The following is a 24,422-nucleotide window of genomic DNA, read 5'->3' on the forward strand; positions in this document are numbered from 1 at the left end:
GCATGCGACCGTGCTCTGGGGTCAGCAGCAGAGGCACGGGCTCCCAACATCCTTCCAGGAGTCTGCCTTGTCCCTGGACCATGCCCTGGCCTCAATCCCCAGTTGGCATGTCAATGATATGGGACCCTTCCCATTCCAGACTTAGGGGCTGCAGCACATACTGGCAGCAGGGGGTCCCCCAGTACTTACACCAGCAGCCAGGATTTATCTGCTTGGATGGGTGGGATGGACAGATCCACTATTCTCTTCTGTAGGACAAAGTATCCTCTGCTGGGGTAGTGTTGGCAGCCCCTGCCCTGGGCAATGGGTCTTGGAGTTAATATCCTATTGAGATGCATGGGGCAGTTCATCCCTCTCAGGGCTATTGCTTCAGGCTGTCTGCAGACTCAGGCAGACGTCTCTGCATACATTATACTTGGGTCACATTTTCAAACTTTTCCTTGTAACTAGGGTGGCTCAAACCACACATTTTTTTAAAATGAAATCTAAGAGTCCAGTTCAATCCCTGACTCCAGAAACTGGGGTCCTAAAAATGGGCATATAGTGCTTATGCCTTTATTATTAATTATTATTATTATTATTTTGATGTTCCTGGTGACTTCTGCTCTCAGTCTGCCAGCACCACTTGGAGCCCAAGAGCCTATCACGCAGCATGACTTCCCAGAGACACTCAATAGTGTAGCATGGGGGCTGCTAAGCAGGGCTTGCGGTATCCATGCTGCTGACTGCATGATGGAGTCCATAGGCAAAGGGGTAACTGGAAGGTGGGTGACAATTCGGAGAGAGGTGGGAATCTAACCAAGTTGTGTGGTCTGGAGGTGACTGAACACAGATTTGTTCATCTCACAGATTATAAACAGGGTGAGTGAAAGGGCTTTGAGTAGAACAAGAAGCAACCTAAACTTTGGCCAAAACTCAAATAAACTTCAAACTTTTTAGAAGGTCAACAATTTTGGCTATTTTTTTTTTTTTAAAAAACTACATTTAACTTTCACTGCTCCCTCCACACTTCCTGGTGCCTTCCAGAGGCAGAAGTGCTGGAAGACCATGCAAAAACCTGTTCTCCCAGAATTCCTGGCCTGACCTGAAGCAGGAAGTAGTGGCAATCTGGTGAGAGAGAGCTTGTTCTTTTGAGCTTTCCAGACAGAGCTCCACACAGTTCAGAGATGCCTCAGATTCTTGTATGGCTCACTGCGATCACTAATTAGAAGGACAAGTCTTGACAGAACCTAGTGTTTTCCACTACGGGCTCCAGGGGGTTTCTAAGTACCTGTCTCCTTCTCCTTGCCTGGCCATTTTCCTCCAGAAAGCTTGCTCTGGCTGGCACTAAATGAGCAACTAACCCAGCCAAGTTCATGGAACAAGAAAATTCCAGAAATGAAGCCATATGGAGTGAAAACATGAGGTGCTGAAAGACAGATCTCAGGCTCATGTTATGGTTTCATTAGAATGTCTCTCCCTCTAATTTGCCCAATTTCCATCTCTCCCCTTCCCCCCTTATCCCTGCTCTCAAGCAGTTGATACAGGAGGCATACTCTAGTCTAGGGCTTGATGAGGTGTTCTTTTGGACTCATGTTTTTCTTATGTCCCAAACAGGCCTGTCTCCTCCTTTCTCTCTGTCTGAGGTTTCCTTGGCTTCCTTCCTACTTGGGTCAACAACACCCCAATCCCTTTCATCTCAGCCACTCTTCTTGCTGCAGGCAGCCCCCAAAGGAGGAGTAACGTGAGAAATTTCCTCCTGCCTTTGCGGCACAATGGTCTAAAATTGCCGTGGTTTGGCTATTTCAGGGACAGTTATTAGGCTGTACATTTTATTGGGAGGAATAGGGAGCGATCTAATGGGGCTACCAGCTGCTTCTCACTTAGCCACGTGGATCTGGGATTAGCTTGAGGACTCTCCCTCCACCCCCAACTCCAAGAGCTGTCAAAGGCTGGGGAAGAGAGAGGTGCACCCACTTGCCAAAATCACCATCTCCCCCTTGGCAGAGGTGTACCCTTTAGAACCTCAACAAGAACTGTCTGGAAAAGGCCTCAGACATGTGGATGCCTGTTGATCTACTGCTATCCATGCAGAACTATTTAAGGAAGCCCGTGATCTTGTTGGGACCCTGTCCTGTCTTTCCCTAGTCTACCCATTTGTATTTTTTGTATTCCCCTCTAGTGTCACACCTTTATGTAGACTGCATGTGGAGACCTGCCCTGCTCTTTGTCTGTGAGGCTCCCAGCACACTTCAGAATGCTGGATAAATAAAATATATCTAGGGCTGACTCTGTTTTCCATCACTGGTGGCTCTTGTTTTATCAGGACCACCCTGCAGAGCCCAAATTTTCACAGAGAACTATCACTTTCATTGCAAGAAAACAACAACAACAACTTATTCTTGCTATCATTTGCACCATGGAAACTGCCCTTTTGGTTCTTCTTAAACTCCAGGGCAAGAATGAAGAAGATATTTTGTATTGTTGGTGACCCTGCGGGACACAATGAATTACGGCGAGTGAGACCGATCAGTGCCAGCTCTAAATGGGCTGTGAGTGTGATGACTGGATGATTGCTAAGTGAGTATTGTGGACACATGCCGTGGGGGACGCGGGGCGAGAATCTAATCAGACCTTCAGCTGAAAGGTCTATAGCAAGGACTGTGTTAACAGAAAGAAGGGTGGTGAGTCCTTGTGGGGCAAATTTTGCAGTGAGCTAAGCCAGCGTAAGGAGCTGAAGAGATATAAAAGGGACCCCAGGCACCAGAAAGTACATCATTGTAGCCTGCAGAAGCTGGTGATGCCAATTTTTAGATTAATGTGTGTGAGCCACACCTTTAACTGGTGTTAAGAAGCCAACCATGTGCCACATACAGTAGAAATGGGCCCACCACAATCTTATTTGCTGCCCTTCCTCATTAGTCAGGGATCAATCTCATTTAAGTTGCTTGGATAGGAGCTTACATGCTATGTGTTTTCTCTCAATGTTTGAATTGAAGACCTAGGAACAATAAATCAAAGGCCATGCTCTACCTGTCTATGCCATGTTCATCACTGCAGTATAAGTCAATGACCCTGATTTTTACTCCTATTATACCCTTAAGTCATGGGTTCTGTCCTGGGAAGAGGTTCAGAGGGGCAGAGAGTCTCAGGTTATCTGAATTGCTTCACTCATCCTTTCATGGTATCCTCTCTCTTGCCCACATTGCATCCTCTGAGACAAAAATCTCCTTCCTGTAGGACTATTCTCAGAGCTACACAGAGTCCAAGAAGTACCTTATTCCCTCCCAGAACCTCCTTTTTGCCAACACAGCCCAGTATCCACTTTGCCACTATGCACACTTGGAGATCTTACGACAGACTCAGCATTGGTGAAACAGCAATAAAGCCAATGGAATGACAGCAGGGATGAATCTGGCCCCTTGCTATCAGTACCCTCCATGCAAAACATTAATACAGCGTATGAACAACAGAGGTGCTTAAAATGAGCCCTGGGATATTACACTTTTGACCTCTTTCCAGCTGGAATAGTTTCCAGCAATGGCTCAGTTTTGTCTCTTGCTCTTAAGCCAGCTTTCTATCCAGCCTCCTATTCTAAATCCTACGCTAAGACTCCTATCCTCAACCATCAATCTCTGATGTGGAACCCTATCAAATACTTGCTGAAAATCTAAGTATACTATATCCACTAAATTTCCCTTATCTATCCTGGCAGTTAGATCCTCAGAGAATGCCTGCAGACTAGTTAAGCATGATCTCCCAATGCTCCAAACCCATGCTAGTCTGGCCTTCACAGCAATGTGTTTTTCCACCACATCCTTTAAGATGATTTCCAAGAGTTTCCGCAGAACACATGTTCAGCTCGCTGGTGTTAATGCTATTATTTACAAAAGGGGTCAAGAGACAAACGAGGAGGCACTATGTTTGTCACCTTCCAATCCTGGTGAATCTGTCCCAAATCTGATGAGCATTTAAAAATGTCAGTTAGAGGTTCAGTTATTTCCTTGTTCACGTATGCGTGCGTGTGTTATCGGACCTGGGTCTTTGTCTAAACAGTATGTTCCCTTGTCCGGTGCTTATGAGAAACGGATCCTCAATTTGGGCAGCCCTTTCCCTTCATCCTCTGTAAAGATGAATGCTATTTTAGTAAACAAAAACTGTTTAACAATGCTTCTTTTTCTTTATCACTGATATAAGTTCTCCACTGTCCTCACTGCTGAAATAAGCTCTCCATTCTCCTCATCTCTGAGATAAATTCTCCTCCTCCTCACCAACTTCCCAAAGGGTTCTTTGTCTCTCATGGCTATATTTGTGACCAGGGTATTGCTGTTTGAAATGCTTCCTGAATTGTCTTGCATGCTGCTTCCGCCTGTTCCTCCATTTTCTCCTCTTTCCACTGCCTCTTTGTTTGGCTAACTCCCAATCTTCCTCCCTCGCAGTTTCACTGTGTATTTCATCAGTGCCCTCTCTTGATCTCTTTATCTCCCTGCTTAGCCAGGCTGGTTTTTGTCAGCCCTTTCAGCTCTTTTTATTTTACTGGAATGCATTTTGAGTGCAGCCTTCCCAACTGTATCTTAAATATTCCCACTCCCCCACTGTGGATTTCCCAGGCAGCATTGAATTCCAGCCAGTTTTCTTTAACTCATTTTGCATTCCTCTAGAGTCTGCTTTCCTAAAGGCCAGTGTTTTTGTGCGGCTGCCCTTTCTGCAGGCCCTCCTCAGCATTTCAGTCCTGAGGAGAATAGAATCATTGGCGCTTAGCTACTCTTCAATTTCAATTGCATTTATCATAGCTGGTGAATTTCCCTTAAACTGCTATCCCCCGTCCCCCCACAACATTCTTTCCCCTTTGCTGAAATGTTTGGGCATGGAAGGAAGCTTTTACCTTTACCTTCGGCTGCCTGCTCCAGTCCAGTTTCTGCACTTATGGTACAATCAACTGTCTCTGACATTACCTTCATTTATCATTTATGTGCCATCAACAGTGTGTTGGGCGCTTTACAAACAAGGACAGACATCTCAAGAAAATCCGCCGGGCAGCCACAAACTCTGACCTGTGGCCTCTCCAAGTGAATCAAGAAAGAGGAGGAAAGAAAAGACAGTTACCTGTTTCGTAACTGATGTTCTTCGAGATGTGTTGCTTATGTCCATTCCATTGTAGGTGTGTGTGCGCGCCACATGCACTGGTGCAGGAAGTTTTTCCCTCGGTGGTATCCGTAGGGGACCGGCTCTGGTGCCTCTGGAGTGGCGCCCATATGGTGCGGTATAAGGGGCACCGCAGGTTCCCCCCACCCTCAGTTCCTTCTTGCCAGAAACTCCAACAGTGGGGAAGGAGGGTGGGTCATGGAATGGACATGAGCAACACATCTCGAAGAACACTAGTTACAAAACAGGTAACTGTCTTTTCTTCTTCGAGTGCTTGCACATGTCCATTCCACATTAGGTGACTCCCACGCAGTACCACCAGAGTTAATGGACGTGTCAATTGCAACAAAGCTCTACTGAATCTAGGGTCATCTCTGGCCTGCTGGGTGATGGCATAATGCGCCGTAAACGTGTGTATTGATGATCACGTGGAGGCCCTGCAGAGGTCCTGGATGGGGACGTGCGCTAGGAAGGCTGCCAAGGACGCTTGTGCCCTGGTCGAGTGAGCGTTTAGAATAGGTGGCGGCTCAGCCCATGCCAACTCATAACAAGTCCGGATGCACAATGTGATCCAGTTAGAGATTCTTTGCAAGGACACCGATAGGCCTTTCATCCTGTCAGCGGTTGCAATAAAGACTTGGGTCAACTTGCGGAAGGCCTTGGTGAGCTCCAGGTAGACGGCTAGGGCGCATCGACATCCAAGGTACGCAGCCACCTCTCCTCCGCAGTTGAGTATGGCTTTGGACAGAGAACCTGGAGAAAGATATCCTGGTTAACATGGAAGTGGGACACCACCTTGGGCAGGAACACCGGGTGGAATCGCAGCTGGACTTTGTCCTTGTAGAAAACCTTGAAAGGGGGCTCCGAAGTGAAGGCTTTAATCTCTGAGACTTGCCTTGCCGAGGTAATGGCTACAAGGAAAGCTACTTTCCATCACAGATATGAAAGGGAGTAGGAGGTCAGTGGCAAAAAGGGAGGCCCCGTGAGCCTCGAGAGGACGAGGCTGAGGTCCCACTGTGGAATTGGGTCCCGGACCGGTGGGAAGAGCCGCTCTAGTCCTTTCAGAAACCGAATGGACATGTCGTGTGAAAACACCGATTTGCCCTGGACCCACAGGTGGAAAGCCGATATGGCTGCCAAATGCACCTTGATGGCGGAAAGCGCAAGACCTTGTTGCTTAAGGTGGAGCAGGACTGCACAGATGACTATGTCGGAGAGATGCCATGCTCCTCTGCCCTGCAGGAGAACCGCTTCCACTTTGCCAGGTAAGTCGCTCTGGTGGAGGACTTTCTGCTTTCCAGGAGGACCTGCTGGCAGGTCCTTTCCTCCAGGTTCAGCCACTCAGCAACCAAGCCGTGAAGTGGAGGGAGGGAAGGTTCAGGTGCAGGAGCCTCCCGTGGTCTTGCGAAAGGAGATCCGGATGGCTGGGCAGCGGCCATGGGGATGCTACGGCCAGGTTCATGAGCGTGCCAAACCAGTGCTGGCAAGGCCATGCTGCGGCGATCATGATGACCCTTGCCTTGTCTCTTGACTTTTGCTAGGACCCTGCTGACCAGTGGAATCGGCGGGAATGTGTACATCAGATCCCCCTCCCACGACAGAAGGAAGGCATCGGAGAGGGAGTCCCTGCCTAGGCCCTGGAGAGAGCCGAAATGCTGGCACTTCCTGTTCTGTCTGGTGGCAAACAGGTCTACTTGGGGAGCCCCCCACCTTTGGAAGAGCACCTGGATGACCTCTGGGTGGAGGGACCACTCGTGGGGAAAGAAGAAGGACCTGCTGAGGCGATCTGCCAGCACATTTTGGATGCCGGGGAGGTGCGACGCCTCCAGGTGGATGCCATGCTGGATGCAAAACTCCCACAAATGGGGCGCTTCCTGACAGAGGGCTGACGAGCGAGCTCCCCCTTGCCTGCTGATGTAAAACATCGAGGTTGTGTTGTCCATGAGTATCTGTACACTTTGATCAGAGAGGTGCGGCAGGAAGACTCCGTAGGCTAGGCGGTCTGCCCTGAGCTCCCTGACGTTTATGTGCAACATCAGCTCCTCTGGAGACCATGCCCTTGGGTCCGCAATGTGCCGAGATGCGCTTGCCAGCCAAGGTCGGAGGCATCCGATATCAGAGATACCGAGGGTTGGGGACTCTCAAATGGAACTCCTTCCAGGACAGTCCCTGGATTGGACCACCACCGCAGGGAGGTAAGTGCCTTCGGTGGAGTCGTGACAACCTTGTCCAGATGGTCTCTGGACAGGAGTAGACTGTTGGAGGGGTCACAACCTGAGCCTCACATGGTGGACGACGCAAGTGCACATTGCCATGTGGCCCAACAGCCTGAGGCAGACCCGGGCCATGGTGAGGGGATATGTAGAGACTCTGGCAATGAGACTCGCCATCGTCTCGAATCTGTCCTGCAGCAGAAACGTTCTGGCACGGGTGGAGTCGAGGACCGCTCCGATGAATTCTATCCTTTGTATTGGGATTGATTTTTCCTCATTTATCAACAGGTCCAGAGCACAGCACATAAGCTGCAGCACTGAGATGTTGTGCTGGACCTGAGAACTGGAGCAGCCCTTGATAAGTTAGTTGTCGAGGTACGGGTAAACCTGGATACCTCACTGCCTAAGGTAGGCCGCCACCACAGTCATGCATTTGGTAAACACCCTCGGAGCTGTAGCCAGGCCAAACGTGAGCACCGCGAACTGGTAGCGAGTGGGACCCACCGCGAAGCATAGGAATCGTCTGTGCCCCTGGAATATCGCATCTTTCAAATTGAGGGTGTCGTACTAGTCTCCTAGATCCAGGGAGGGAATGATGGAGGCCAGCAAGACCATGCAGAACTTCAACTTCTTGAGGTATTTGTTGAGGTCTCGCAGGTCCAGAATGGGTCTTAGACCCCCCTTGGCTTTGGGGATTAGAAAGTACCGTGAGTAGAATCCATTGCCCCTGTACTCCTGAGGGACTTCCTCCACTGCCCCCACTTGCAGAATGCCCTGAACCTTCTTTCACGAGTAGTTGCTTGTGAGAAGGGTCCCTGAAGAGGGATGAGGAAGGCAAGTGGGAGGGGAGGACAGAAAGAAACTAGAGGGTATAACTCTGCACCACAGTGTTGAGGACCCAACGGTCCAAAGTTATAAAGGCCCATGCAGGGAGGAACAAGCACCTCAGAGAGCTACTATGAGGATAGCTGATGGGCATCGTTTTTTTGCAGCGATCACAGGGTTTGAAGCCTGGGGATCAGTGTATGCCCCATCCCTAGGCTGAGTCCCGTCCGGGACTAACTAACTAATTAACTACACTAAGGGAAATACTACCAACTTTTAATTATTTACAGAAAAAAGTTTGACTCAACGAATTAAGAATCAGAAGGTTTGCCAAAGCAAGAGATGTTCCAGCACCGTCACTGGTGGTAAGAAGGAACTGAGGGTGGGGGGGCGCGGCAGTGCCTCTTATACTGTGCCATATGGGTGCCACTCCAGAGGGCACCAGAGCTGGTCCCCTATGGATACTGCTGAGGGAAAAATGTCCTGCACCAGTGCCTGTGGCAAGCACACACACCTACAATGGAATGGACATGAGCAAGCACTCGAAGGAGAAGGGGAGACATTCAGGTACAAATTGTCTGAGTAATCAGCAGCAGGGTGAGAACAAATTCTGAAATACTTCAAGAGGCATCTCACGCAACTTCAGTAGATTAGTCATTGTTGAAAAAAAAAAAAAAACAACCCCAAACTAACCCCAGTGCTGTGTTTGCTGGGGTCTCATGGAAAAGAGCATTGCTTAGCAGGAGTTACATTGTTCTGCTATAAGAGTGATCCGATTTGCATGTAATGTCGGACAACGAATACACAAACATTTCTTTGGAGCAGCAAGGGTCGATATTAAAGGCTTCCCATGTCTCCTTAAAATCCCCACTGTATGTTAAGCCATGCGAGCACGCATACGTGCACACAGTTAATTGGAGTGTTACGGTATTAAAGCATTACACAAACAAACAGGGACAGTTTTCATAAGCTAGAAAATCCTTGAGTATGTTGTAATTAGCCAGGCTCGTTAAACCTCTTAATAAGCAATAGATAATAAGTGACTACTGCCCCTGCACATGGCTGGTCTTTAGATGGAAGTGCAGAAATTAGGTATTCAAAAGTGAAATGAGTTAGGGGATCTCAGGTTAGTCTGCAAAAGAGTATTTAATATTCATCATGATAAGGAGTCTTGGCTCAGGAGAGGCCAGAGTTGGGATCAACTCAAGAGTGTTCCATAGATCACATTTTCCACATTGTGACTTTAATTCAATACTATGTCTCATGATACTCATTGCATGCTCCCCCCAGTCCATACACTTTTGCTTCATCGGGTTTAATGTAGCGTGCTTTTGCCCTTGTTGCACTTAGCATCACAGGAAGATCTTGGTGGAAGGAGGAAAATTGTTTTCCTTAAAAAGCTAGACCCCAGGGAAGGCTGGATGCTGAAATTTTCACTTGCACCCAACTTCCATAGGAAGAAACAGGACAGAGTAAATCTGCAATTGACCAACAAGGAGTCCAGCAGTCTTCTGAATGCTCCTTAAATTGCTTTCTCCTGTGCTCAAGCCAAGCACTATGGGAGCCTGGAGAGGGAGGGCAAAGCGGCTTTATGAAACACTGAATCTATGCGAGCCAGCTAAATGCAGCTGCAGCTCTTCCATTCCATTTCCAGAGCTCATCTGGATTCTGTTTTAGCCTCTCTCAGTTCTTTTTTTCAGTAACAAACCCAATTGGGCCTGCTGCCTTGGATTCTAGTCCACATGCAGCATTTAGGAGTTTCTAAAGGTGACCTGCAAAGGAAGTTGAAAATTTGGTCCTATACGTACTTCTCCCACCCCTTCGTTATGATGGATCCAAGAAGGCTTGAAAGGTTTCTGTCAAATCTTTTGTTATTTTTCTACTTTAGAAATAGCAGGCGTTTCACGTCGGTTTTTCCCTGGCTGTTGCAGAGCTTGTTGCTGTATGCCCTCACAACCTAACTGAAATGGAGGGCTGCTGAGGCTTAGATACGATGACATTTATCCCACCTGTTAATCAGGCATTGCCATTAAATAGGTGTTAACAATAGCCAATGTAAAGCAAAGGGTTTAAGCTTTTCCTCGCTTGGCTCTTGTGGTGCATCATTTTACTACCTCTCCAGTCATCACTGAGTCTTCCAGAGCTCACACGATCTGAATTTCTAAAGCAGGAGAACAAGGAGAGGGGGAAAAAACAAAAAAAATCATGTTTTGAAGGAACTCCCCCATCTTCCAGTCTCTCTCTTGACATCATAAAGAAGCAAAACAAAACAGAAGTGAAAAGGAACGCCCTTTTTTCCAGGTCACCTTTAAAAGACACATCCTTTGTTCATGTGAATTTCAATGCCAATGAGAAGTGCCAGAGAAAGTTCTGCATATGGAAGACCTCATTTTGTCCACAGGACAGGACAAATGCAACACAAACTTCTCCCCCTGCATCCCTGACCACAACATCATGAGCCACTCAGTCACTGGCCTCGGCTGCCTTCCAACAATGTAGTGGTGGGTTTTGTGACGTGGACACCTGTCCACAAAGAACTAGGCTGAGATCCACAACCTCAGTTCACATAGGCCACCCAATAGCCACGTGATGGCAACAGCTTTCACCCACAACAGACCTGGGCCACATGGGAACTGGCAGCCCAGAAGTGAAAGCCTCCATCTCTCTTTTACCAGTCTTGTGAGCCATCCAGTCCCTCAAAGCAAACCCTTTAGTCAAATAATCCTTGCACTGTGGCTCTGACTGCACACTCCCATGTTAACCCTTTTCTGTCCAGATACCACCCTGGTGATAACTGATTCTGGAGACTCCCTCCTCTCTTCCTAACCCCATCCCAAGCCAATACAGCTGAGCTCTCCTCGTCAGCACTGCTGCTGCGCATGCTCTCTAGGGGATGCTGTTGGGTTCTTTTTAAGGCCAGCTGCCGGTTATCACACCGAGAGAAGCAGCTGATTAGCTCCTGCTTTTTTGATACAATTATCTACTGAAAACAGACAGCACATCAGAGAACGTTATCTTTAGAAAGAGAGAGAGAGCCCGAAAGTAAAGGTTAAGAGTGCAGAGAAAAAGTACTGCCAGTTCAAGATCTAGTACAATAACTAATGGAATGTTCCCTGCCTCAGCCCCTCAGCCTTTTCTTCAGCTCTGGCGCTTGGTTTCATCTGTTGGGCTATAAATGATTCATGGACCTTTTAAAAAAAAAAATCATGGAACTAAGTCAGAACCTGTATTCAGAGGATTGTAAGGCAGCCTGGTGTGGTGCTGAGTGGCTCCTGGGCCCCCTCTCTCTTTTTTGCCTGGGCCAGGCCTCCCCTTTGTGGGGGAGGGGGAAAGAAGTCCTCAGGGTTTGACATTTTTTTCTCTGACACTGCAGGCTGTGACGATGTATCCCATAATGTTTTATGGGAATATGAGATAACTGGAGTATGTCTTATGCTACATGTACCATGTAACTTATCTCTGTAAAGGTTATGGTCTACTGAATCTATTCATCCTATTTGTACACATATATCATTTTTGTACTTGAAGTTATGAATATTGGCTGTATACTTGCTTGATTTCTAAGTAAGCTTTGTAAGGCATTTGGTCAGCTTCTTAGAAAGAAAGGAGTACTTGTGGCACCTTAGAGACTAACAAATTTATTATAATAAATAATATTATTTATTTTTGCGGATACAGACTAACACGGCTGCTACTCTGAAACCTTCTTTAGAAAGGAATTTGCAAAGTTAAGTGCCCAATCAAGAAGCACTTAAGGAACAATGGATCTCGGTATGCTCCAATTCACATAAGAAGTCTACTTGAGGACGTTCAAGGTAGCATGTGAACCATGGCTGCTACCTGTAGTTCTGAGTCATGCATGGACGTGTGACTCGCCCATGTGACTCCAAAACTCCATCTTGGAGCTACACTTTGCATAGGAATGAGGAGGGGGTCTCCACCCACAAGAGAATGTCTATTTAAACCCCTGGGAGACCCCCTCCATTTCATCTTCACCTGACTAAAGAGAGAGCCTCTCCACACCCAAAGATACCTGAAAGAAACTGGAACAAAGGACAGTACCTACGGGGTGTGAGTAATCGCTGGACCGAGACTAGCAGGAGACTAGTCTGTAAAAGGAAGCTTACTGGAACTGGTGAGGTGTTATTTGTATTAAATTTCTTAGACAGACTTGCATGTTCTATTTTATTTTACTTGGTAATTCACTTTGTTCTATCTGTTACTAATGGAAACCACTTAAATCCTACTTTCTGTATTTAATAAAATCACTTTTTACTTATTAATTAACTCAGAGTATGTGTTAATACCTGGGGGGGAGGGGCAAACAGCTGAGCATACCTCTCTATCAGTGTTATAGAGGGCAAACAATTTATAAAGCTTATACAGGGTAAAATGGATTTATTTGGGTTTAGACCCCATTGGGAGTTGGGCATCTGAGTGTTAAAGACAAGTACACTTCTGTAAGCTGCTTTCAATTAAGTCTGCAGCTTTGGGGCAAGTAATTCAGACCCTGGGTCTGTGTTGGAGCAGATGGGTGTGTCTGGCTCAGCAAGACAGGGTGCTGGGGTCCCAAGCTGACAGGGAAAGCAGGGGCAGAAGTAGTCTTGGCACATCAGTCTGGCAGTTCCCAAGGGGGTTTCTGTGATCCAACCCATCACACAGGCTATTTGCTGGGCAGAGCTGCCTTCCTGCACCCCAGGCCTCAAAAGCTCATCACTAAGGACTCCAGCTCAGTCTGCTAGCGGCACAGGAAACAGACTAATTCCTGACACCCTCCCAACATCAAGAACATCTCCCATCTCCACTGAATCATTACAGCAGCGAGTTATTACTCCTCAAGGATACCTCACGGCTTCCCCAGTGTCAGATATCGACAGTGTTCCCTCTCTTCCCACGGGACTGCAGTAGTTTTAAAATACCTATCCCGGAACATCACAGACTCCCTGCGAGGGAGTTAAGAATTATTACACCCTACATATTATTACAAATGAGGAAACACATGGGCAGAGACTTACCTCTAGGTTACATGGTTATCTACTGGCAGAGCTGAGAAGAAAACCCAAGACTTCCAGTCTAGCCTACTACATCACACTCCTTTTGAAACCCAGCCCCTGATCTAGGAAAATCAACACCACCTCTAAGCCTGGCAATATTTACTGCTTTCTGAGCATGGGCCCACGCATACACCCCTGCACCATGACTGAAGAACATCCATCTCCCTTCTCACTCCAAACATCTGCCATCCCAGTGAAGGAGATGGACCTTCCAAGACAGATGAGGCATCTCTGCTCTACTACAGTGAACTGAGCATGGTGAAGCACCAAACCCTCATTCAAAAGAGAGGAGGAGAGTCAGTCCTCATTCAAAAGAGAGGAGAAAACCAGCAGATAGAGAACCCATCCCTCACTCGGTTTATCCTAAAGAGGCGGTCAGCCAAGGATGGGTTTGGAAGCTAAGACCCCTCTCCCTTGTATCACCCATGGATCCTGGAAGAAAACAGAAAGACTGAATATTCCCATAATTCTGCCTGGGAGGGCCGACCCCAAGATCTCTCTCACTGGCTGTTTCTCTTCAGTGCTTTCCAGGGACTAAAAGAGCTCAGTGAGGCAGATTGGGTACATCTACACTGCAATGTAAGCCTGTGTTTGAGCCTAACCCCTTGTGTCTAAACTGCAATTGTGCTAACCCAGGGCTTGGATCCAGGGTCCCAGGACCCTGCAGGGCTGGAGGGTCCAAGCTCAAGGTAAGCCAGGATCCAGGGTCCAAACCCTATTGCTTTGCAGTGTAGATGCAGCCCCGCTTAGACAACCGCAAGTATCCCACAATTCCGTGGGACAACTTCCTTAGTCCTCTCTATCCCAACAGTCTGCAATCCACTCCATTGAAAAGGAAGTGACACCCCCTTTACAAACGGCAGCAGCTCAGGTCAGCGTTAACCCATTCCTTCTGATCATCAATCTGCAAGAACACTATCAGAGAGCCTCCTGGGCTTGCAATGGAGAGTGAACTGATCAAACCTTTTGCAAAGCGAGCTACTTCCTGGTAACATGCAGGGCGGGCAGTAAAGTTTTCCCACAGTGCACCACAATCCTAGGGCTAGAGTGACCACATTTTGGGGGAGGGGCATTATACACTGGGATCAAATCCACCAAACTCACTTTTGCTGTCGATTTAAGCCAGATTTGAACTCAATGTGTCATATACAGTAGCTTCCTGGAAGGTGAAAATTCAACACTTACCTAGATCTTTAAAAGAGCTCCTTTCTCAATCGCCTGCAATGTCTGCATGCTGTCAGATGTGGTGTCTTTGGGGGATGAGTATCTTTGGAGTTATTGTGGCATTGTTGGGCATACATGCTATGCCTGAACACTTTTAAATGTGCAAACCTCTTTGGCACCAATTGATCAGGAAATGTGTCCTGGGAAGCACAAGGCAACTATGCAGTTACTTCTCCATTCTGTGGGGCATTGGACAGCATCGCACCAATCCAGGATTGGCTTTCATCTGCTTATACGAATGTACAGCTGTTCCAAAGACCCCAAAATATTGCCAGAAACTGATGGCAGCAAAACCAAAATGCATTCTTGGTCCAAAATATCTCTGACTGCACTTAAGTACCAGGCACAAAGACCACACAGGAAGTGCGAGCAGAAAAGCCACCGTTAGCAGTTTGCCCAGCATAACAAGTTCACCTGTTGTAATGTTTGGAACACTGGCACACCACTGGCATGTGGTCATTGCTATTATTTATTAGTAGTATTGCTGGAGTGTCTACAGGCTTCAATCAGGGATCAGGGCTAGGCACACAGAGACCAGCAGCAATACAGCACCATGCATTCAATACATGTTGTGTTAGGATGACATGCCGGCCCTAAAAAAATGCTGCAGAACACTTTATTTCTTACCTAGTCAGCTCAAAGAGTGCGACCATCCTCATTTCTTAGTTTGGGGATACTCCCAGTAAAATCAGGGCAGGTGGCAGGCAGCCCTAGTTTTACTTCTGCTTCTACGGGACTGACAATGCCTTTAATAGAGCTGGTCAAAGAGGTAAAAAAATTTTTAAAAAAATCACAGTTATGACTAAAAGCAATAGTTCAGATGCATTCACGGGCTCCGATTCTTGTTACTCGTGAGTATGTGGGCAGCTCGCAGACACGCAGGAAAATATTCCTAAACCCCAAAACTGTCAGCACCAATAAGATTCTCTGTCCAAAAATGCGTTACAAACCTTTGTTATCCATCACTGTCACAGTTATAGAGCTAGCTGCACCCCTGCCCCTTTCAAGTCTCTCTGAATGCAGCCACCTCAAGTGTCAGGTCTCTTGCCCTACCTGTCTCAGGGCAGACTCTGGTGATTCTCCCACAATGCCCCTTATACCAATTGCCTATCACCCTGGGTTTTGGGTACCTACCTTTCTTCCTTTCGGGAACCTTTGACCAGTGATACAATGACCAACAGCCTCTTAAAACAAAGTGGTTTTACTAAGCAGCTACAACAGAGCATTACATGAAAATGAGTTAAAACAACCACCACCATCAATCTTACCTAAAGTACTACCATCTTGTAATGGTGACCCAGGGTTAATTTCTTCAGCCAGGCTGGCAGGCTCTGGTGTCTGAGAGCGACTCCCAGTCTGGGTCTCTCTGACTCCCCTAGAGAGAGTCTCTGACTCCCTATATCAACCACACACCCCTCCCTTTGTCTTCCTGGGTTCTTTAGCAAGTGTACATGGGTCCTGCCCACTCCCCCTGTTCAGACTAGTTTGTGGGCTGCCCAGAGATCCGACTAGAGCCATTAAGGCTACTGGGTCTGGTATTGTCTCTTAATGACTCTTAAGTGCATGCTATTAGGTGACTATTAAACCGGGTCTCCTTCTGCTTGCTATAGGTGGGTAGGCTCTGCTACTCAGACAGATCCCTAAGGTGAAATATCCATCCCCATATATGGTACAGAAATACCATGCTAGTGACTGATCCAGTACAGTAGTAGTAATTGTTCAATAGCACCTTCACATTGGTCATCGTCACTATTTTCCTGTTTAAAAACTTTCAGTCATCCAATCAGAGAGCAGAAACAATACCACGGACCAATCACACAACACAATAATGAATATTTGAAGCAAATTGTTCTAGAAAAAAGGCACAATGTGCTGAAAGATATCCACTGAAACCAGGGGGCAAATCCCTATGACTAACCCACATGTTCGCAGAAACCAGAATCAGGTCACATATGACTCACTAACCCCAAAATGAATCATTTAACCAGCTCTAATAATGAATTCCTTTGCTTTGTTCAAAACAACCTGGATTCGCTCCTGCTGATTAGTCAGCAGTTACAGTTACTAGTTCAAAACCGATAGCAAAGTTCAAAATAATCGTCTTGTACTTGGCATTTTGCTTTAGTGCTGGAAAGATCATCATCTTTTCTTGTCAAGGAAATAATCTGCCATATATTTACTAAGGCGGGAGAACTAGTTCTTTCAAACTAAGAACTGAAATAAGTCTTAACCCAAAAACCAAACCAAACTCAATTAAGGGTGTTTTAGATTTCTGGTCGGCCTTTAATCTTCCTGGCTTACAGCTGAGTCCTGGTTCCTGTAAAGTCAATGGCAAAGCGCCCATTGATTCAAACAAAAGCAGGAGGAGATCACTCACTGGATGGAAGCAAACATACCAAACGCCTATGAGTGAAGACCACTCTTGTGGTATATCCAAGTTAGTGAAATCCAAAACTAAACATTTAATCAGGAGATGAAGTTCCCATTTTTGAGATTCCAGCAACACTAGAGAAGCTCCACAACTGAACCTCTGAAAGATCTATGTGTTGGCCTTCCTGCCACTTGTTTCTTTCCTGGCATTAAATGGTGAACAGTTCCTGTGTAAGAGAAATGCTAAGGAGGGTAACCTAAATTTCTGAGCATCTGACAGAATGAAATGGCCATATATTGGCTCAAATCCATCCTTGGGCTAAAGCCACCAAAGCTGATAGAGTTCCATCATGGATGGATATGAACCATTGTCTGTACAGCTCAATCAGAGCATGGATGGCTGAAAACGCAGCTGACTGAGAACTGGTTACTCTGGGGAATTTAATGTACCACTGGCCATCACAGCAACACTAAAGAGATTGTCGAAGCAGGAGTCTATCTGCACGCAGAGCAGCAGCTCTAAACGATATGTCTGGGGCTCAGGATGCAGATGCAAGAGGGGGAAAAGCCGTGGAACTTGAGAGTTAGCCCAAAGAGCTGGAGGGTGGAGGAAAGGAGAAGCTATTTCCCCTTTAAAGTGGCTGTATTCATTTTCCTGTGACTTGTTAAACTTTTCTGTCAATTGATCAGCGCCTGGAGGCATCGGTAAATATCGAGGTAACAAGGATTCCTTGGCTCATTACTTAAGCCACAGCTGGAACAGTTCAAAGCGTTAAACAAAAATGAAGTCGCCCTTCATTGATTTCTCTCTGGCGCTCCTTTCTCCGCTCCTCCAAGCCTGAGTTTAAAGCTTGACTGCTGTATCGAGGGCTCTTTATCCTCTGCTAATGCCAGGGCTTAACCCGTGAGATCTGCAGCTTGCACTTGGTACAAATCGAAATGGAGGGATGATGTTCCGCTGCACTTAGCTGACAGAGGTAGGAGTTTCTTTGCAGTTTGCCCTGTCCCTGCCCAGTGTACAAAAGAAGAGGCTGGGGGAGGGAAGCAAGGAGTGGGGCTTTCTTGAAAGGAGCCTTATTGGTTTCTCTGGGATGATGTGCTGATCAGTGCTAATGGCCTCCTAGATCAACAAAACAGTGGTCAGAGTTTCTGAGCTCACCCTGTGCAGTTTGGGGAAATAGAGCTGGACGGAGTGCAGGCAAGTGCCTGTGAAAGCTTCCAGAGTACGCTCTGCCAGCAACTCAGTCCCGACCTCCGCCACCCTCTCCTGTTCCACACAGCTCTACCCATGCACCTCAGTCTTGGTCAGACTCATTTTACATAGAAGCTTACTTGGCAATTAGCTTACACTACTGATGTCTCAATAACCATGAAGTCCTAATACAAATATTAGTGATCCACCGCCAGGTACAAAAAACCCCAAATCCACCAGCAAGCACAATGAGAACCCCCGCGGCTTCTTTCAAGCACTAAGACACAACTATGCCTGCTTATCTGGGGTTCACAGCTTCCAAAATACATTGAGGTCATGAGAATTCACATGCTTGGAGAAATCAGCTTCCATGGAAATGCAAGGCGGGTGGACTGGGCCATAATGCCAAGCTACAGTAATCCATTATCAGGTCCTGGCTGGCAGCATTACGGATCTGTGAACCCCAACCAGGGAACTGGCACACTGGGCAAAGGGGAAGATTGGGGTGAGCTCCCATTGGCTGCATGCTTCCAGCACACCTGGGGTCCGGCACCCAGTGCAGCAGTGAGTTGGTCAGCCTCTGTATGAGGTTGTGAATCATGCCCACTCCCCCCCAGAGGAGCACATCCCTTCCTCTTTGGGTACACTGGCACAGGGCCTGGAGTGAGAGGGAGACTGAAGGGCACCCTGGGCTCAACAAGACCTTGTTGCTGTCAACCCCAGCACCCATTCACCAGGCACAGAGATACTGTAATTAGAAGCACAGGCAAAAACCTTCTCATGGCGCCCATGCGATGCGTGTGTTTGAAAGTCAGCTCAGGACATTAGAGAGGCAGATTGATGCCAGACCATGGTACCTTATTTTGTTCACTGGGGGCCAGTGTGAGACCATCAAAACTTCCTTGGGCCTTTTCAGGAGAGTTACAGTGAAACTGCTCCTACAACATCCCACTGCTGTCAGTTCAAATATCTCCCAGCAGCACCGTTCTGGAGTTCCTCCCCTCCTTTCGCATATACACACATGTACACATACAGGTTGGTGTGGTGGTGGTGAGAGCATTATGAAAATGACAGCTCCCACTGACAGCCTCATAGGCACAGCTGTCACCATCCCTCCAGTTTACCAAGCCTGACAGATCAAGCCCTGGGGCAACTGAGACATTTGTCCACTTAGACAAAGATGGGGAAAAGGCAGAGTAAAACAAAGTTACCTTCATCCCCACTCCACATGCCATTCGCAGCCATCAGCTTAACGGGATAGCTCTTCCGGATGGAGGATCCTTGCTGGGACATCTGCTCTGGCACATGCAAATGTAGAGCTGAGGCAAGCTTCAGAGACCCAGATAAAATGAAGAACTAAGAGCCACCACTCGTTCCTCCGTCCTCTGGCAAAGGAGCCCGTCTTTGTAAGCCCTTAAATTGCCCGTTAGCCTGCTGTGTCCCAGAGAGGGAGGTCACTGGAGATAAGTGCTGATGGGTGGGGCTGGGAATCACTAGCTATTCAGACACGTAGTCAGCAGAGCCACAGTTCTATGAGAAGACCCGCCTCCAAACCAACGTGGGTGACAGGGCCAAGCATCAGGGCAGGTCTACACTACAGCGGGGATCGACGCTCTGAGATCGATCCACCGGCGGTCAATTTAGCGGGTCTAGTAAAGACCCGCCAAATCGACCGCAGATCGCTCTCCAGTCGACCCCTGTACTCTACCCCCAATGAGAAGAGTAAGGTAAGTCGACGGGAGATTTTCTCCCGTCGGCCCCTCCTGGTGTAGACCCCACAGTAACCCGACTTAAGGAGCGTAGGTCGACATACCGCGGTAGTGTAGACATAGCCTCAGAGCTGAGCACTTTTCACACCAGAACAGCAAATTCCCCTCCCAACCAAAAAACTGTTCCCAGAACACATAATTAAGCAGTAAAGTATGGGAGGCGTCAGTCTGACCTTTTCTTTATTTTGTCTTCAAAGAACAGACCTGATGCAGGTGTTTCGTTAGAAAATAAAGTGTTTATTAAGAAACTAGACATTGAACACCCCTATAGTCTCTGTGAAAAAGGGACTGTCCCATTTCCATAGCACAAGATGATAGTTATGGCAAGATAAGAATGCTCAGGGATGGAGGACTCTCACTGACAGGAAATGAGGTAATGATTTACAATAATTAAAAGAAAAATCTTTAGATTTGCTACTTAAAGCCACCAATTGCAAATGACTGCGACTGGCTGTCATTTTCAGCAGTGAGGAACCAGAGACTTTTAGTTGGTGTTTAAATAACTGAGACATCAATCACAGTGGGGAGAACGGTTTTAAATTTTTCCGTACGGTCAGGAAGGACAGCTTCTGAGCAGAGATGGGCCTGAGCTGTGAAATTCTACTGTCCTCGTACAGGGCGTTTGGAGACAAGGTTCTGGGTCAGGTCCACACATCTCTAAGTCTGACACATACAGTTGAGAGCAGAGTCCCCTGAGCAGTGCAAGGGGAGAGGACCACGAGGCTGAGCAGTTCATCCTGAACAAGATATCCCCAAATGGGATGGCCGAATTTCAGAAGACGGGGAGTTCAGTTTGGACAAGCACCCAGCTGTTACATGTTTTTCTGAAGTGTCTCCTAACTCTCTGAATCTGCAAAACCGAGGTGGAAATAATGAAAGCAACGGGTCATCTCCTTGTACATTTCCCGCCACTCTTGCTCCAATTTGGACTGGAAATTTCGGGGATATTACCCTTCAGTTCAAGTTTTGGTTGTGGGTCCTTATGTGATCCGCATTGAATTCTCAATTCTAATGCAGCTGCCCCTTCATGCGTATGCATTAATTTAAAACAAACTGCCACCATTTCTCTTCTATTATACTTCACATTTTTATGCACGAGAACCAGTAAAAGAAGCAAGAGAATGGACTGTTCAGTGGAGCGTCCCTGTGTGGAGTTCGAGAACATTCCTGCAATCTCCAGGAATGTTTCGCACGCGACACCCGTGAAGGGCAGGATGACAATGGAACATCCCATTCTTACACTTCTGCTCAATGCTGGCTGAGGGGGAACCTTCTCGCTTCCCAATGGCAGCAACCTATCAGGGCTGGTGATGATAAACATCGTCTCAGGCCATGGAGGGAGGCAAGCAAGCTAACTGACTAGTGAGGGAGCTCATAGTTTGCAACTCCTGCCAGAAAGGGATCTGACAAAACCTGGATTCTTTGTTTTTCTCCCCCTCCTCCTTGAAAACCTGCCTCATTTTATAGGTTTTCAATGGTGTCTGTGAGCACATCTTCCTTTCCCATACACGCGCTCTCTAGAGTATCCAAGGAGAGACCCATCCCAAGCCAGTCCAGATTGTGAGTTGCCGTTAAAGGCAGTTATCTTCTCATAAGGGTAGGATCAAAGGTTTAATTTTTCCATTTGAGAGGCTGAGGATGGAGTAAGGCAAGAGAAAAAAACATACAAATATTGACCGGAGAACAGGATCAATATTTCTGTTTATGCCACCAAAGAAGCAACAATGTTTATTTTTCATCCCCTTCAGTTTGTCTGCCTTGAGCTGATCGTTCTGTGTACATGACTGGATTACACTACATCTCTACCTCAGCGAGGAAGGACGGGAGGAAAAAAGGCCCATGGATTCACTGACTGGGGCCAGCCTGTGTCTGATATGTTTTCTCCCTTGGCTTACTGCCCTACTCCTGGCAAGGTTACCAACCATCCTACACCACTGACGTTCCATCCATGTGGGAAGTCCAGGAAACTCCTCAGATAAAGCTCATCATTCCAGCAGTAGGGAGAGACCAAAGCACAACAATGATATAGTCAGCGCCAAAGAGCTGTTCTAACACACACAAACGAAAAAAGCCTCCTAGGACAGTTGTACGTCAAAAATAACCACATTCTCTCCTGTCAGAGAAGTAAGATTTTTATTCCTGCCCATCTTCACTTTCTGTGCAAAAACTGGGAGCAGAGGGCTTCCTTTGTTCTTACCAAAAGTCTTCGTTATGCTTTAGTGTCTTCCAGGATCCCCCATCTCCACTCGCTCTGGGAGACCTCCCATGGCGTTGCCACAAGAAAAGGTGATAGCGGCATTCGCTGGGTGTTGTGAAGACACAAGCTCACAAGGAGAACTCCAAGCAGGGAGGACGTGACTAACAGTATCAGTTTGGTTGTTTCAAGCAAAAGTACAATTATTTACTGTGTCATTAGGATGACTCCTTTAAAATTGGGCTTTAAATTTTCTTTATTTGCTCTCATTGCGGCTGTGGGGCCTTGCAGGAACATTTAACGAACACAGCAACTATTGGAGGAAAAGAACAACCCGGATATCTGGTGACAGACAACCACAGGTTTCGGTTGGCTTTAACGTGTGTACTGACGGGGCTGCAGAGTCCTATTAGGAGAAGGCCTTGATCGTACAGAGCACGCTCACTGCTTCCCACCGCTCTGAGGACACAGCCTATAAACTTGGCATCAGAACAGGGACCTTTAAGGAGTTTTTAAAAGCCATGACGTCCTTTGCTGAAATAAACACTGACATCCTCAACATAAATGCCTTGGTTAAGAGGTTTGGAATGTCCAGGGAGGCTTATTGGATTCAACATAATTTCTCTGAAACCTAAAAGAAAAACAAAAAACAGAAAAAAGAAAAAAGCAAAATAAAGTAAACGAAAAAACAAAAAAGAGCAAAACTAGAAAAAAAAAAGAGAGAGATACTGACACACATGTAATTATTTAAAAAAAACCAAACGAATAACCAGAGAACGGCTGCAGTTAAATCAAAGTCAAACTGCCCTCTCTTTGCCGGGTCTAGCTGGCTATCTCAGTCCATAAGGGAAAGACAGAGGCTTCAGGAGATATATGATTGTGACAGGGAAGAGGGGTGGTGCAAATGCTCTGTGAATTATTTTCCCAACAGCTTCATATTAGTTAGAGATGGCAGAGGCCTATTAGTTCACACCTAGTCCATCTCCTGGGGTGGGGGGTTCCCTGCTGCGGTGTCCCCACTGCTTTATTCAGTCTAGCTTCTAAAAGCTAAAGAACAAGAGCTCCCTCTACTATTCCTCTGACATTCTTTCACGGCCTCATTGATTTCATTGGCCCAGCCTGTCCCCTCAGTCTCAAGAGTTATACTCTGAGGGGATCATTTGTATGTGGATCACCTCCTTCCCACCTGGGCACAGCCCTGCCTGGAAGGATACTCTGTGGGTCTAGGGTCTGCCCTGGTCAGGTCAGAAGGAAGAGTGTGTGGAACAGGGAACGCATACATCATCCCTCCCAAGGCATCAACAGCCTGGGATTGTCATTTCTGCACAGTGCACCCTCCCTGGACAGGCTCAGCCTGGGAGAGTCCATACTACTGTGACTCCAATGGAACCTCCATCACCAGGTTTGGCCTATTCCAGGCACCAGCGGGAGCTAACCTCATCTGTTCCTGAGGGAACAATGTGGGGGAACCTCCATGGGGGAAACCTGGTGATGTCCTGTCCCAGAGCCCTCTTCTGTGAAGCTGAATGGGAGGGGGGTGCGCAGGGGCTATGTTCTGGGTCAATGTTAGGACACTTTTCCAATGGTCAGCCTAAACTTTGCTTTGCTTAGTTCTACCCCCACAATGTCTAGCCCCAGGTACCCGCCTCTGGTGCTTACACCTGCAGGTACTTGCAAAGAATTCCCATGTCTGCCCTTCCACAGTCATCTAGCCAAGCCAATTTTTCAACTCTTTTTGTGGACTCCCATTGATAATATTCCCATAACACGGAGGCAGCCACAATGGAATGAGATGGGCAGGAGCGAGGATGGTCGATGTCGTCAGAGGTCGGTAGTTCCTGAACTACAGCTGAGTTGCTGTCAATGAAGCTTGGGCAAAGAGGGTGCAAAAGTAGCTTTTAAGCCACCTTTGGTGCCTTCCTAATCCTAGATCCCTCCGGCTGCCAGTCTGGTCAACAATGACCATTAACGCTGCCTCAGGGCACGTACATCTATGCCAGCTACTCCTGAGCAGTTCCAGCAGCTGGGAATCACTGGGATGCCTTTACCCCACCCAAAGGGTGCAAGTGCTGCTCTAGTGCTCTACACAACTCAAGGATTCCCCTGGGCAGGGAATCCTCGAATTGATTGCTGAAGCTGGCTTCGGGGCTGCTACCACCAGAGCAGCCAGTGTGCAGAAGAGAACCTATCCCTTCGATTGCAACATGCAGGGTGACCTCTACTAGATCAGACACGGAAGGGACAGGAACAGATGGCCTGTGCTCACTAAACCCTGAATCCAAGCCAGACAGCAAAAAATCATCTTTTAATTGTAAAATGCAGTTCTACCCTGAAAAGCACCTTTAGAAAGCTGGCCCCTTCTTCCTCATCAGATCCCTGAATGCATGTAGCAGTCAGATCTGCTAGCTTTGCAGACAAAAATCATTTTTAACTATCTGTTACTGCTGTTGGCCTGCA

The 24,422-nt window shown here is 47.2% G+C and overlaps 1 protein-coding gene across 4 annotated transcripts in view; it reads right to left on the bottom strand.

Moving 5' to 3' along the window:
• NTRK3 (neurotrophic receptor tyrosine kinase 3) overlaps window positions 1-24,422 on the bottom strand; it is a 345,792-nt gene that overhangs the window by 89,368 nt on the left and 232,002 nt on the right. Inside the window, exon 13 of one of the 4 annotated variants that reach the window (XM_054041828.1) lies at window positions 19,988-22,596. The exons of the other annotated variants lie outside the window; for them this stretch is intronic. Within the exon in view, the coding sequence (XP_053897803.1) occupies window positions 22,478-22,596 (119 nt within the window). The 3' untranslated portion in view covers window positions 19,988-22,477. Of the gene's footprint in view, window positions 1-19,987; window positions 22,597-24,422 lie in introns of those variants that run through there. 4 annotated transcript variants of the gene reach the window in all.

The sequence above is a fragment of the Malaclemys terrapin genome, chromosome 10 (assembly GCF_027887155.1).
Source record: "Malaclemys terrapin pileata isolate rMalTer1 chromosome 10, rMalTer1.hap1, whole genome shotgun sequence".
In the NCBI taxonomy this organism is placed as follows: Eukaryota; Metazoa; Chordata; order Testudines; family Emydidae; genus Malaclemys; species Malaclemys terrapin.